Source organism: Furipterus horrens, unplaced genomic scaffold (assembly GCF_987537825.1).
Source record: "Furipterus horrens unplaced genomic scaffold, mFurHor1.1.pri manual_scaffold_2, whole genome shotgun sequence".
Classification (NCBI taxonomy): Eukaryota; Metazoa; Chordata; class Mammalia; order Chiroptera; family Furipteridae; genus Furipterus; species Furipterus horrens.
In genome coordinates this window covers 9501930-9517639 of record NW_028327172.1, presented here as the reverse complement: position 1 = coordinate 9517639, position 15710 = coordinate 9501930, and the positions used below count along the sequence as shown (strand labels likewise).

Sequence of the window (15710 nt, the reverse complement as noted above, 5' to 3'; positions counted from 1 at the left end):
CACTAGAACTAACATAAATAATGTCCCTCACCTGAGGAAAGGATAAACAATCTGCAATGTCCATAACATAGAATGCTACTAGAAAATATATTGTACTACGGGTAAAAGTAGCAACATTGATGGATCTTAAATGCATTATACTAAGTGAGAGAACTAAGAGTCATAGACTACCCATGCTAGAATTACAGGACATTCTTGCAAAGGCAGTTACATATACAAAACAGTCCAGTGGTTTCCAGATGCATTGAGTAGAAGGAGCTGACCAAACAGAACCTTGTACTTTTGCATACATGATGGAAATGTTCTATTATCTTGATTCTGGTAGTAAGTTACATAACCACACACATTTGACCAAATTCTTAGGACTATACACACAAAAAAGTGTGGATCTTACTGTTGATAAGTTGTGAATTTAGAAAAGAAAAAAGGAAAAATAATATGTAATACCAAAACATGCATGCACACTTGTTATGCAGCCAGGTCCCCACAGACAGTTTAATTGCTTCTTCCCTAAGAAAGTTGTGATGAGGAGCTGTAAATGCTCTCATGGGGCACATTCCCTGAGAGCTCCATATCTCTATAATTTACTTCTGGCTCCCCTGCATTGGTCTCTGAAATACCAACACCACTCCACATATCATTTTAGAGGGACCAGACTGCATGTTGGATTGTTTGATCACCACGTGTTTATCAAAATGATAGTAGTTGTCATTAAACATAGGCTTTCTGTCTACTGAAGAATTGGTATAAACCTGCAACCATCACCAAGAAAATCACCTGAAGATAAAAATTATATATTGAGTGACTTTTAAATGGTACCCCTTTGCCCTGGATGGTGTGGCTCAGTGGACTGAGTGCTGGCCTGCCAATCAAAAGGTCGCCAGTTCTCTTCCCAGTCAGGACATAAGCCTGGGTTATGGGCCAGGTCCCCAGCTGGGGTAGTGTGAGAGGCAACTGATCAATGTATCTCTTGCACATCAATGTTTCTCTCTAAAAATAAATAAGTAAATCTTTTAAAAAATGTTTAATGGTACCCCTTTACTCATTGTTTTATATACTTTCCCTAATTTGTTCTTTATAGACATGATCCCATAAGTTATGTGGGAGAAGTAATTTTATTATGTTTATTTTACACATAAGGAAAAGATAAGGGACTTTCCTAAAGGCACAGTAAGAATTTGTGATAGATTCAGGATTTGAGCCCAGGGCTGTGGGTCCATGTTAGAGTTTTTCCCTCTACCTTTCCCAGTCTTAGAGAACTTGGAACCTTTTGATCACTCCTAAAATATAGCTTGTTTATCCCTATTTATGCATTATTTTATAGCTGAATTTCTGAATTCACACTCACTATTCAGGATCAACTGTCCCTTCTCTTCAAGCTGCAAGGTAAGCTAACTATTCTATATACACTATTAATGAAGCTATATACTATGAGCATTTTGAGCACAAAAACAAATGTTTTGAACTTTAAAAGAATAGTGAGTTGAAGCTGGAGCATAAATATCAAAACTTCCATTAGTAAGGAGTTTAATATTATTTATGAAATACCCTGCTGCTTCCCTGAAGAAGATGACTAAAGAACAAAGTAAATGACTGGGTATGGTGGTAACTTCATCTGTTCACTATTAATTTGTCTCCTACTGGAGGTTAAACAAAAAGCATAAGTGTGAAGTGATCACTCTTTAAACTACAAAGGAACCTAAATGAATTAACAAGATCGAACTGCAGTTCAATCTCTTCCCCATACCATCACTTTTATGATTACTGCTGGCACCTTGAAATATGCTGACAGGGAGGCAGCTAACTACCCACAGAATTTGACTGGGTTGAACCTGTGTTTCAGTCTTGAATCTCAAATCTTCTTCATGCCAGTTGTATAATTGTAGAATATCACATAACTTCTCAAGTTCTTAATTTTTAATGGTAAAATAAAAATACTAATACTACCTATTGTATAGATACATTTATCTGTAAAGCTCCTAATGGATAAAGATAATTCTGAAGTACAAATTATTAATGAAATAAGGCACATGGCATTCATACATTTTAATTTTCTTTTTTCTTTTTTTTTTTGGCCACTGTTTTTATTTATTTCTCACTGTTTCAGGACATCTCACGATTCCCAAGCAGCACTGATGGAGAACAGGACAGAAGTGACACACTTCATCCTCCTTGGACTAACGAATGACACAGAACTGCAGGTCCCCCTTTTGATCATATTCACTCTCATTTATTTCATCAATGTGGTTGGGAACCTGGGGATGATCGCGCTGATTCTCTTGGACTCTCGCCTCCACACTCCCATGTACTTTTTCCTCGGTAACTTGTCTCTGGTAGACTTTGCTTACTCCTCGGCTGTTACTCCCAAAGCCATGGCTGGGTTGCTTATAGGCAATAAGGTCATCTCCTACAACGCATGCGCTGCTCAGATGTTCCTTTTTGTAGCCTTTGCCACTGCGGAAAATTACCTCTTGGCCTCGATGGCCTATGACCGCTATGCAGCAGTGTGCAAACCCCTACATTACACCACCACCATGACACCAGGTGTGTGCACACGTCTGATCACAGGCTCCTACATCTGTGGCTTCCTGAATGCCTCCTTCCATGTTGGGGGCATATTCAGCCTTTTCTTTTGTAAGTCTAATATGGTCCATCACTTTTTCTGTGATGTTCCAGCTGTCATGGTGCTCTCTTGCTCAGATACACACATGAGTGAGGTATTTCTTGTTTTTCTGTCAAGCTTTAATATGTTTTTTGCTCTTCTGGTTATACTGATTTCATACCTATTCATATTTGTCACCATCTTGAAGATGCACTCAGCTCAGGGGCACCGGAAGGCTTTGTCCACCTGTGCATCTCACCTCACCACAGTCTCCATCTTCTATGGAACAGTCATCTTTATGTACTTACAGCCCAGCTCCAATCATTCCATGGACACAGACAAGATGGCCTCTGTGTTCTATTCTATGGTCATCCCCATGCTGAACCCAGTGGTCTACAGCTTGAGGAACAAGGAGGTCAGGAGTGCATTCAAGAAGGTGGTTGAGAAGGCAAATTTGTCTACAGGATTTTAACCTTGCAATAAGCAGAATAACATTGCTTAATGCCTCTTGGACTTTTCCCATGCAAAAAATTATTTTTTAAGTCCCACTGCCTTTAATTCCTGAGATGACAGCCCTGTCTTCTCAAAAGATTTTGTCTAGTAAAAAGAAAACATTCAGAAATATAATACCTGAATGGTTAAGGGAGAGCATTAGAAATTCTGGGACCTGTTTGTCAAATATTACTAATGATATTTGATTCATTCACTTGTTCCACTAACATTTTCTCTACCACATGCCAATGCAAACATGCATGTTAAACAGGAGTACAAGTGAGCCAATGAACAAAGGCACATGTATGTGCCCATGTAGGCACTCACATTGGAGTGGAAAATTTGTCAGAGGTAAATGGAGTTGCTAGTTTTTAATTAAAATAATTTAAGAAGTTAATTGAAATATTAAGCATAAAGGTTTGTCTAATCATAATTATTTATTTTTTCAATAACTGTTCTAAAATTCTGAATAGAAGAAAAAATCATGTACTTTTAAATAAAACTATGTACTCTTTTGGAACATTTTATTGAGAAATATAAATATCACATCCTAAATGAATTAACATTTCTGTCTTGACTGAATCATTTTGTAGAATCATGTTCACATTACAGTTTTCAAAATGATAAAACTATCACCCAAATTTCATAGCCTACCTAAGGGTTCTTTCTTGATGTACATGTTATGGATTTGGATAAATGTGTAACGAATGGAATCCATCATTATAATATCTTACAGAGTCTTTTCACTGCCCTAAAAATCCTCTACATTCTGTCTAGTCATCCCTCACTCTCCAAACCTCTGGCAACTACTGATATTTTTGCCATCTCTGCAGTTTTTCCTTTACCAGAATGTCATAATTGGTATCATACAGCATGTAGGCTTTTCAGGTTGGTTTCTTTTAGGTAGTAATATGCATTTAAAATTCTTCTGTGTCTTTTCATAGCTTGATAGCTCATATCTTTTTAGTACTAAGTAATTGGACCACAGTTTGTTTATCCATTAATGTAATGAAGAACATTTTGGTTGCCTCCAGTTTAGGAGATTATGAATAAAGGTGCTATAAATATTCATGTTCAGGTTTTTGTATGAAAATAAGTTTTCAAGTCTTTTGGGTAAATACCAAGGATGATTATTGCTATTGTATGGTTAGCTTTTAAAGAAACCTCCAAATTATCTTCCAGTGTGGTGGTTCCAAGTTGCACACAACCCCCCCACCCCCACCAGCCACACAAATAATGAATGAAGGTTCCTTTTGCTCCACATCCTCACCAGCATATGATGTCAGTGTTCTGGATTTTGGACATTTAATAGGTATACAATGGTATTTTATTATTGTTTTAATTTGCATTTCCCTGATGACATATGATGCGGATCATCTTTTTAATTTCTTATTTGCCATGTGTATATATATTTTTGGTGAGGTATCTGTTAAAGTCTTTGGCCTGTTTTACAATCAAGTTGTTTTTTGTTTTTAGTTTTTAAATTATATTTTATTGATTATGCTATTACAGTTGTCCCAATGTTTTCCCCCTTTGCCCTTCCCACACAGCACCCTCCACTCCCTCAGGCAATTCCCCCCACCATTGTTAATGTCCATGGGCCATGCCTATTACTTCTTTGGCTACTCTGTTTCCTATACTGTATTTTACCTCCCTACGGCTATTCTGTAATTACCTATTTGCACTTTTAAAAAAATATGATTTATTGTTTATGCTGTTACAGTTGTCCCAATTACTTTTCCCTTTGTTCCCCTCCACCCAGTGACACCTCTCCCTCCAGTTATCCCCCCACCTTAGTCCATGCCCATTGGTTGTGCATATAGTTCTTCTCAACATCTTCCTGTCTACTCCACTCCTTCCTACTATGCTTCTTAATTCCTGTACCATCTCCCTCCCTTTCCCCATTACCCCTCCCCACTGACCTCCCCCCATAATGTTCCCCATACTTATAATTCTTTTCCCACTCTTGTTGCCTACTTAGTCTTCCTTTGTTTCAATTCCCTAGCTTCTTTTGTTGGTTGCTGTGACACAGTTTTCACTTTAATGTTCATAGTTTTGATCCTCTTTCTCCTAAACAAGTCTCTTTAACATCTCATGTAACAGTGGTTTGGATCTGATAAACTCCTTCAGTTTTACTCTGTCCTGGAAGCACTTTCTCTGCCCTTCTATTCTGAATGACAGCTTCACTGTATAGAGTAATCATGGTTGTAGGTCTTTGCTTTTCATTACTTTGAATATTTCTTGCCAGTCCCTTCTTGCCTTCAGAGTTTTTTTTTGAGAAATCAGCTGATAGTCTTATTGGGTCTCCTTTGTATGTAATTCTCTTCTTTTCTCTTGCTGTTTCTAAGATTCTCTCTTTATCCTTAATTTTTGACATTTTGATTATAATGTGTCTTGGTCTGGTTCTCCCTGGGTCTAGTTTTTTTGGAACTCTCTGTGCTTCCTGGACCTGTAAGTCTATTTCCTTCCCCAAGTTAGGGAAGTGCTGCTTCATTATTTTTTCACATAATTCTTCAATTTCTAGTCCTTCTTCTTCACCTTCTGGCAGCCCTATGAATTGGATGTTGGCCTGCTTATAGCTGTCCCAGAGGTTTCTGAGCCTCTCCTCATTTTCCTCACTTCTCGTTTCCTCTTTCTGCACTGGTTGACTGTTTGTTCCTTCCCTATGTTCCGATTTGTTGATTTGATCCCTGGTTTTCTTGCCCTCACCACTAGTTTCATATGTGTTCTTGTTTATTTCAGCAGGACTAGCCTTCATTCCTTCCCTGTCTTGTTTAAGATCTGCTGTTAGGTCTGTAAGCATTTTTATAACCAAAGTTATGACTGAGCCTCAGAAAGATTTTCTATCTGCTGCTTCATTACATTAGATATTTGCTGGCTGGTCAGCTGTGTCACCAGGATCTCTATCATAATATGTGCCATTCTGACCATTTTGTGTTTACCTTTGCTTCCTGGCAGGGCTGTCACACATCCTATGCTATAGGGGGTGGAACCCTGTGCACTCATCACAATTAGGTGACCAGTCTCAACACCCTGTGGCGTTTTCTGTGGGGGTGGGAGTCCAAGATGGATTCCTGGCATTAACTCTCCGCTGAGAAACCGGGAGCCTCCGCCTCCATCCCCACTCCTTCCGGGCCTCACCGTCTAAGGCAATGGAGGTCTACCTTCCTCAGCTTTGGAATCACAAGCTGACGGGTTGGGTCTGCAGCCAGGGGTGCTCCCCAGGCGCTACTCGCCTCCTCTTAAATATGGGTGTCTGTGCTTACCGCTGTCCTGCCTCTGTCGCTGCTGCTGCTGCAGACAGCACAACTTGAACTCTCCTCCCTGGTTTCACCACTCCTACCCGTCCAGACAAACACCACTTCTTTATAACTTCACACGTTGGACTTCCATTTATTTTCTGGTACTTCTAATTATTTCTGGTTTTGCGGTAGTTGTATTTCCTCTTAGTTGTGGATGGAGATGAAGCATGTCAGTCTAGTACAGAAGGCTCCTGTGTTCGCTTGCTTCCGTGTCCCAGGGAGAGCTGTCAGTCCTACTACATTGTAGAGGGTGAAGCCTTAGGTATTCATCAGTGATGGGTGACCTGTTTCACCACGTTGTGGTGCTGTATGAGGAAAAGGGGACCCTTTTCCAGGGACTTCACCCACCTCCGCACCAGACCGGCGCCCCTCTAGCTGCTGCCCTGCCATGGTTCTCAGAGTGGGTGGGTCTGTGGAAGTTCTAGGTCTGTGGGGGGCCTTTTAAACAAGCAGATTCCACTGAGAGAACACTAGTCTCTGCCTCTGTCCCAACCACCACGGGTCTGCACAGTCAAAAACAATGAGGCTTGATCTTCCCAAGTGCTGGGACAGTGAGCTGTGCAGTCTGGTGAGGAGCTGGGAATGCTCCCCATGTGTCCCTGCTGACCTTCCAAAATGCGTAACTGCACTTCTGCGGGCCTGCTGCTGTTGCCATTGCTGCCACCACTACACCGTATCCTCTCCGCCCCGGCTCTGCCCCTCCTACCCATCTAGATGAGTATTTCTTCATTATATCTTTGTTTGCTGGACTTCCATGTAGCTTGATTTTATGGACCTTCTGGTTGTTTGTAGTTTTAAGGTAGTTGTATTCCTTCTTAGTTGGGGAGGGAGCCAGAGCATGTCTGTCTATGCCTCCATCTTGGCTGGAAGTCTATTTGCCAAGATTTTTTGTTTGTTTGTTTATTGTTAAGAGTCTTTTATGTATCTAAGATGAGAGTGCATTATCAGTATGTCATTTGTAAATATTTACTCCATGTTTGTGGCTTATTTCTCCACTCACTTCACATTGTTTTTCCACAGGTAATTCTTAATATTAATAAAGTCTAACTTATTATTTCTTTCATGCATCATGACTTTGGTATTGTATCTACAAAGTCATCACCATACCAAAGGTCATCTAGGTTTTTTCTTTTATCTTTCCTGAGTTTTATAGTTTTATGTTTTACATTTAGGTTTATGATACTTTTAAGTTAATATTTGTGAAGGGTGTGAGGTTTGTGTCTGAATACATTTTTCTGTACGTGAATGTCCAGTTGCTCCACCATCATTTGTTGAAAAGAATTTGTTCTAATTTATTGCCTTTGCTCCTTTGTCAAAGATCAGTTGACCATACTTATATAGGTCTATTTTTGAGCTCTCTATTCTGTTCCATTGATCTATGTGTGTATTCTTTCACCAGTACAATCTTGTCTTGATTGTGTAGTAGCTTTTTAGTATGTCTTGAAGTTTAGTGTCAATCTAGCATTTCTTTATTGTGATTTCTATCTCTTTGCTTATGTCCTTGCATGCTATCTACTTTATCTATTAGAGCCCTAGCATATTAATCACAGTTATTTAAAATTCCTGGTCTGGATAATTCCCATCTCCTTACCATGTCGAATTCAGATGTCTCTTCAAATTGCGTTTCTTCCTTTTTGGTATACCCTGTAATTTTCTTCTTAATAGGTAGATATGATGTACCAGATAAATGAAACCCCTGTATATAGTCTGTAAGTAATGTGCTGTGTGGTGTGAAGGAGAGGAAACAATATATAGACTTGTTATTAGGTCTCAGTGTTTTAGTGAATCTGCACCTCCGTACTGTGAATTTAACAAGAGTTTCCCCATTTTTCTCCTCCTGCTTTAGGTAGGAGAGATGGCTGGAGATGAGGAATAGGATAAATGATTTGTAATGCTCACTATAATTGAATATTGCTCTGCAATAAAAGTTTTTCACTATGGGGAGGTGGAATGTAATAGAAAAATGACAAAAAACAATTTCACTTAGACATAATGTGGATGCACCTCAAATGTTAAGTGAAAGGCAGACTCAAAGAGTATACACTCTAGAATTACAGTTAAGAATATTCTTACAGAGGTAAAATTATTTGGACAAAACTGTTTATTGGTTGCAAGTGGCAGTGGGTGAGAGAAGGGGTTTACCAAAAAATATCATAAGAATTTGAATAAGTGATAGTGGTTTCTTGAATACCAATCTGACAAAATTCATACATGAAATTATGGATATTATGGTATGTAAATTATAAATTAATTATAAATGGACAAAAAACAGGAAAAGACAAGTAACAGAAAAACATGTGTATACAATGAAAATAATCAGCAGTCCCCACAGGCAGTTTAATTGCTTCTTTCCTGGGAGAGCGGAATGAGGGGTTGCAGACGCTCTCACAGGGGAAATTCCCCAAGTGCTCCGTGTCTCTAATTCTCTCCATATCCCCATGCATTAGCTTTTGAAATCTCAACATGACTCAACGCGACATCATTTTAGATGCACCAGTCCGCAAGCTGAACCCATTTGGTGATCATTTATTCATCTGAATATTAATACGTTCTTGTGAGTATTTAGATGCCTTAACACAGGATTGGCTACAAGCCTGCAACCGTATCAGGGAAAGCACCATACAAATTGACTTTAAAATGAGAATCTCTTATTAAGATGTTTTACAGGTTTTCTCTTATTTGTTATTTACAGACGCAGTTCTGTGAATTTGGCAACAGTGGTAATATTATTATGTTTATTTTACAAGAAGGAGGTACGTGATTCTGCTAAGGACACAAAAAAAATGTACGGTTGGTTTCCCGCTTTAGTGATTTTGGGGCCTTATGACTGCGACCTGAGAGACAGCAACTCTAATTGTATTCGTGCCTGTTCTACAGCTGATCTCTTGATTTCTGACTCACTGTTTAGAACTATTTTTTCTCTCCCAGCAGACAGGTAAGCATCTAAGTGCCATGAATATTTTTAGCAAGAAGTAGAATTCATGCAAGTGAGACAGCTATACTTACTTTTAGTTATTGGAAAGCAAAGAGATATTTTTAATATTTTTTGAAAATACTAAGATGAGATTGGAGTATAAATGTCAAAATTTTCATTAATAGCGAGTTTACTGGGACTTCTGAAACATATTTCTGCTTTCCTAAGAAAATGAACAAAAAATAATATAGATGATTCTGTGAATGATCAAGTGGTCATTTCATTGTGTTCACCAAGTGTTGGCCCTCTCATTGGAACTAAAAAACAAACAAAGACTCATACTTTACAATGTAAACTGTAATTGAAAAATAAAAATTTTAATTTAAAATAAAATAAGAAAAAATTAACAAATAAACAAAGCAAAAGAGTGAAATGATTTCTAAACTACAGAAGTGTCTAATATGCATTAAGAGGGACTGAACTACATTTAAACTTTTCCCTGTACTCTCATGTTTCTTATTACTAGCACATCTACATATGTGGACACTGAATGGTTACAAACATAGCCTTTCAATTAGATAAAAAGTGGATTTAACTCTTGATTCTTGACTCTCTCTTGGGTAAGCTGTGTAATTTTAGAGCATCGGATAACTTCCCAAAACTTCCCAAACCCTCAATTTCCTTAATGGTCAAGTAGGAATAATAGCTCTACCTACCTTACACACACACACACACACACACACACACACACACACTTATAAAGTCTTATTCATTATGGAACATACTATATGGTAAAAGTGGTTCTGTGTATTATGGTTGGCAAACAATGTCATCATAAAATAAGTTGGGAAGTGAAGTTGCAAAAGTTTTAGGAGGAGGTAGAAACGAGTAAAGGGGATAATATATATTGATAGAAGGAGTGTTTACTGTAGGTGGTGAATGCAAAATGCAATATACAGATGATGTATTTATAGAATTGCAGTATAATTTTATTAACTAGTGTCACCCCAATGAATTTAATAAAATTTTTCAAAAGAAAATTTAAAAAAAATAGAACAAAGAAGTTAGTAGTTAGAAGAACATAGATACCTTTGAAATTGAGGTTAAAAGTTTTAAAATACGGTTCCTACACAAAATACACTCAAATGAAATATTTTACAACATAACATTTGCCACCAAATTGTATCTATAGGCTAAAGACAGCCCATAAACAAGGAACATTCAACCCGACCTCTGTGATTCTGCTGAGATAACAGTAATGGGAACAGGGTGGAGGGAGGCAATGGGGAAATAAATGGGACAACTGTGAAGTAAAACAATTTAAAAAACCCATAATGGGAGAAAGAATGAATTTAAGAAAAAGGGACTATTTCAAGTTAAAATATGCATTTCAATAAGAATTAAGCAGAATAATTACTCACAGGGACTTGCGGGAGCAGACAATACTATGGGTAAAGCAAAGAACTAGAGAAATTGGAGACACGGAAACTCTCAGTGGCCCCAGTGGGTGAGAAAAGACAGATTGACCAGGAAGGCGTTAAGACTTTAACACCCTTGCCCACTTGAAGGCCTGCAGGTCACCACCCATTTTTTCCCAAACCAACATAAAGACAATCATCCCTTCCTCATAGTAATATTATGGCTAGCGCTCATAATATTGTGACAAAACCCAGAATTTTATTGTTTTTTAATAAATTACCTTATTTAATTTTCACAATAGCACTATAAATAAAGTAGGTCTTATTACTGTCTTCATTTTGCAGATGAGTATATAAGGTTCAGGTTAGTTAGGTTAGGATTAGTGATTCCTAGGTAGTAAACAGTAGGGTTAATAGGCCACTCTTTTCAGAGTACAAGTTCTATACTGAAGGCTTTGCCTTCTCTTCAGAATTGCATTTGTTGGTTGTATATGCTCCTACCATATATATCTCTCAGTCGCTACCCTTTGGACCCCAAAACACTAGGTTTGGATCAATAGAAACAAGGAGAAACTGTAAATCGAGTTGAATTCAATTTGATTTAAATATAATTCAGACCATTGGACTTAGAAACTGCTCAGTGTGGATTCAAAGGTTGGCTTGGATTCTAAGCATGACTTGTCAGTTAATATGTGTTTGTATATAAAATGTTATTCAACCTCTTGTGCACCTTAATTTAAATAGATGTAATAAAAAAAGAGACCTAATGATTTTAAGATGATATAATGTACAATGTACACCTTTAAAGTGTCTAGAGCAGTTTCCGGCAGGTGAGCAACATGCAAGTATATGTTTTCATTGGCCTTTGGAAAAGTTAATTGACAGGTATATTCACTCAGGACAAGTCATCCATCAAATTATTTAATTTTCTATATCTCAATTTACAAACTTATGTACTTTAAAATTAGGAATATTTTCCATAGAAATCCTTCAGATTCAACACCATGTAGATTTATATACAATTAATGCACTAGGTTTTGTTGTCAAGCCCATTTTTAATCTGGAGAATCTTGAAATACAAGTTATTGCTATAATGAAATAATACATGTTGTATGTACACTTATCAATTTAAGTTTCTTTATCACTGTTTCATTGTTCTCTTAGCCACCGAGCATTTTGTGATCCTCCACATTGATGGAGAACTCTACAGAAGTGACTGAGTTTATCCTTCTTGGACTAACCGATGAGCCAGAACTGCAGGTCCCCCTCTTCATCACGTTCACTCTCATCTACCTCATCACGTTGATTGGGAATTTGGGGATTATAATGTTGATTCTCTTGGACTCTCGTCTGCACATTCCCATGTACTTTTTCCTCAGTAACTTGTCTCTGGTGGATTTGTGTTACTCTTCAGCTGTCACTCCTACAGTCATGGCTGGATTTCTTCTAGGAGACAAGGTCATCTCCTACAATGCATGTGCTGCTCAGATGTTCTTTTTTGTAGCCTTTGCCACTGTGGAGAATTACCTCTTGGCCTCAATGGCCTATGACCGCTATGCAGCAGTGTGCAAACCCCTGCATTACACCACCACCATGACAACAGGTGTGTGTACATGTCTGGCTATAGGTTCCTATGTCTGTGGCTTCCTGAATGCCTCCATCCATACTGGGGACACATTCAGTCTCTCTTTCTGCAAGGCCACTGTGGTCCATCACTTTTTCTGTGATATTCCAGCAGTCATGGTCCTCTCTTGCTCTGATAGACATGTTAGTGAACTTGTTCTTGTTTATGTAGTGGGCTTCAATGTCTTTTTTGCACTTTTGGTTATCTTGATTTCCTACCTATTCATATTTATCACCATCCTAAAGATGCACTCATCTTCAGGGTATCAGAAGGCCCTGTCCACCTGTGCCTCCCATCTCACTGCAGTCTCAATCTTTTATGGGACAGGCACCTTCATGTACTTACAGCCCAGACCGAGCCATTCCATGGACACAGACAAAATGGCATCTGTGTTCTATGCTATGATCATCCCCATGCTGAACCCTATGGTCTACAGCCTGAGGAACAAGGAAGTCAAGAGTGCACTCATGAAGGTTCTCTTAGGTGCAAAATTGTCTTTAGGATTATGATTTTAACATTGTGCAATGCACAGTAACTTCGTTTCATTAAGGCCACAGTAAAATTACGGTCCTAAAGTAATATCCTTGCCGAGTCAAAAATTTCTTCTCCTAAAATTAAGAAACATTATGTCCAGATATACACCTGAATAAGAAAGGCTAATATGTCTTGGGGCTTGCTTGTCCAAAACCTTATTAAGGATATTGGGTTATTCACTTATTCTATGTGCATTTTTTCCACGACATCAATGCAAATACACATAAAATAGGGCCACAAAAGAGTCCATGAGCAAAGTGCACACATGTGCTCCAGGGTGATACCTACATTTTGGAATAGAAAACAATAATTTTGTATATTTCGCTTCTGTAAATGCTTTGAAGTTGTTAATGCTGATGTTTCATGTCTACTTGATTTAAACGATTTGTTACTTTCCCAGTCTTTTGCCCTACTTCATTCACACTGATTTTCTTCCTATTTTTCAATATGACAACTGCAAAGACGTTGTTTCCTCAGGGCACTTGTACTTGCTCTTACCTTGGTGGAATATTCCCTTACTCCATCAAGGTTCATACTTGAACATTATGCTATAATGATTTCTTTCTTGACCACCTTTGTAAAGTAGTCATTTTTATTTCCATGCACATTGTCATTTTGCTATATGATATTTTTAAAAAAAATTATCACCCAAGAATATGTTTTATTAATATTAGAAACAGATGAAGGGAGGAGAGAGAGGGGGAAAGGGAGGAGAGAGAGAGAGAAAGAGAAAGAGAGAAGCACCCCTACCAAGGATGGAACCTGTAATCTAGGTGTGTGCCCTGACAGGAAGTCAAACCTGCAACCTTTTGGTATAAGGGATGACACTCCAGCCAACTGAGTCACTTAGCCATGGCACTCTGCGTTGTTCTTCATAATCCCCATGAATCATCACCTATTGAATATTTACTTTTTTAGTTTATTATCTCTCTTTCCTAAATAGAATTTGGGCTCTATGAAAACAGTGGTTTTATCTGTTTTGTTTACATCATGATCCACAGTGCCTAAATAAGTGTCTACTTCATAGTCAACTTTCAATAAATATTTGTTAAATGAGTGAATAAAATAATTAAGCTTTGAGTCCAATTGTATCAATATGTTTAATTTTTAAACTATTGATGATTGTAGTGTGTCATCCATAACATAAACTTTCTACATAGATGTATAATCCATTTTAATAAGCACAGCTTCTTTTCCACTTTATGTACATTCTCACTCATTGTGTGCCCTCCAGTGTTTGGACACAAAGATTTCCTGGATCTCATAAGCAAATGAATCATCTGTAACAATTTTATAATTTTACTTAGAGATGATGTATCAATATGTGGCTAGTAAAACATCAAACAAAATGAGAGAAAGACTTGGGGTTATTTCTGGGTTCTCTATTCTGTTCCATTGATCTGTGTATCTGTTGTTATGCCAGTACCAGACCATTTTGATTACAGTGGCCTTGTAGTATAGTTTGATATCATGTATTATGGTCCCTCCTACTTACTTCTTTCTTCAGATTGCTGAGGCTGTTCAGGGTCATTTATGGTTCCATATAATTTTTTTGAAATATTTGACAAAGAGGGCATGAACCTACAATGGAGTAAAGTTAGCCTTTTCAATAAATGATGTTGGGAGAACTGGACTGGTACATGCAAAAAAAATAAAACTAGACCACCAATGTACACCATCCACCAAAATAAACTCAAAATGTATAAAACACTTAAATATAAGTAGTGACTTCATAAAAGTCCTAGAGGAAACCATAGGCAGTAAAATTTAAGATATCCCACTTAGTAATATTTTGTTGATATATCTCTTAGGGCAAGGGAAAAATAAAAGAATAAACAAATAGGACTACATCAAACTAAAAATCTTCTGCTCAGCAAATGAAACCATCATCAAAATGAAGAGGGAACTGACTATATGGGAGAACATATTTGCCAATGATACTTCAGACAAGAGTATTGTTTCCAAGATATGAAAAGAACTCATACAACCCAACACCAGGAGACCAACAATCCAATTAAAAAATGGACAAAGGCAATGGAGGAAAAATGGGACAACTGCAATAGAAAAACTGCAAATAAGATTGTTTTTAATGGACAAAGGATCTAAACAGACTCTCCTCCAAAGAGGACATACAGATGACCCATGAAAAAATGCTCAACATCACTAGCCATCAGACAGTTGCAAATTAAAACCACCGTAAGATACCACCTCACATCAGTCAGAATGGCCATCATCAACAAACCAGCAAACAACAAGTGCTGGCGAGGATGTGGAGAAAAGGGAACCCTAGTGCACTGTTGGTGGCAATGTGGACAGATGCAGCCGCTGTGGAAGACAGTATGGAATTTCCTTAAAAAACTAAAAATGTAACTGCCTTTTGACCCAGCAATTTCACTGTTGGGATTATAGGCTAAGCACAGTGAAACACCAATTCAGAACAACCTATGTGCCCCTATGTTCGTAGCAGGATTAGTTACAATAGCCAAGTGCTGAGAATAGCTTAAGTTCCCATCAGGAAATGAGTGGATCAAAGAACTGGTACATTTACACAATGGAATACTATACAGCAGAAAGAAAGAAGGAATTCTTAGCTTTCATGACAGCATGATGGAACTTGAGAGTATTATGCTAAGTAAAATAAGCCAGGTGGTGAAAGAGAAATAGCATATGATCTCACCTATAAGAGGAACCTAATGAACGAAACCAACAAATGAGCAAAACAGAACCAGAGGCATGGAAACAGGGAACAGACTGACAGTGACCAGAGGGGAGGGGGACAAAAGGAGAAAGAAGGGCAAGGGTCTAGTTAAGGAACATGTATAAA

At 37.9% G+C, this 15710-nt stretch overlaps 2 protein-coding genes across 2 annotated transcripts; both read left to right on the top strand.

Moving 5' to 3' along the window:
* Positions 1 to 2135: 2135 nt before the first annotated feature.
* LOC150017759 (olfactory receptor 5B2-like) lies at positions 2136 to 3074 on the top strand. The gene has a single exon (XM_090267509.1). The coding sequence runs from the start codon at positions 2136 to 2138 to the stop codon at positions 3072 to 3074; it is 939 nt and encodes a 312-aa protein (XP_090123635.1).
* An 8848-nt stretch (positions 3075 to 11922) lies between these two features.
* On the top strand, positions 11923 to 12861 carry LOC150017758 (olfactory receptor 5B3-like). The gene has a single exon (XM_090267508.1). The coding sequence runs from the start codon at positions 11923 to 11925 to the stop codon at positions 12859 to 12861; it is 939 nt and encodes a 312-aa protein (XP_090123634.1).
* The last annotated feature ends 2849 nt before the right edge of the window (positions 12862 to 15710 follow it).

What these genes read in the sequence shown, in the direction of transcription:
- LOC150017759 (XM_090267509.1), top strand. Translation starts at nt 2,136, where the DNA reads ATGGAGAACAGGACAGAAGTGACACACTTCATCCTCCTTGGACTAACG.
- LOC150017758 (XM_090267508.1), top strand. Translation starts at nt 11,923, where the DNA reads ATGGAGAACTCTACAGAAGTGACTGAGTTTATCCTTCTTGGACTAACC.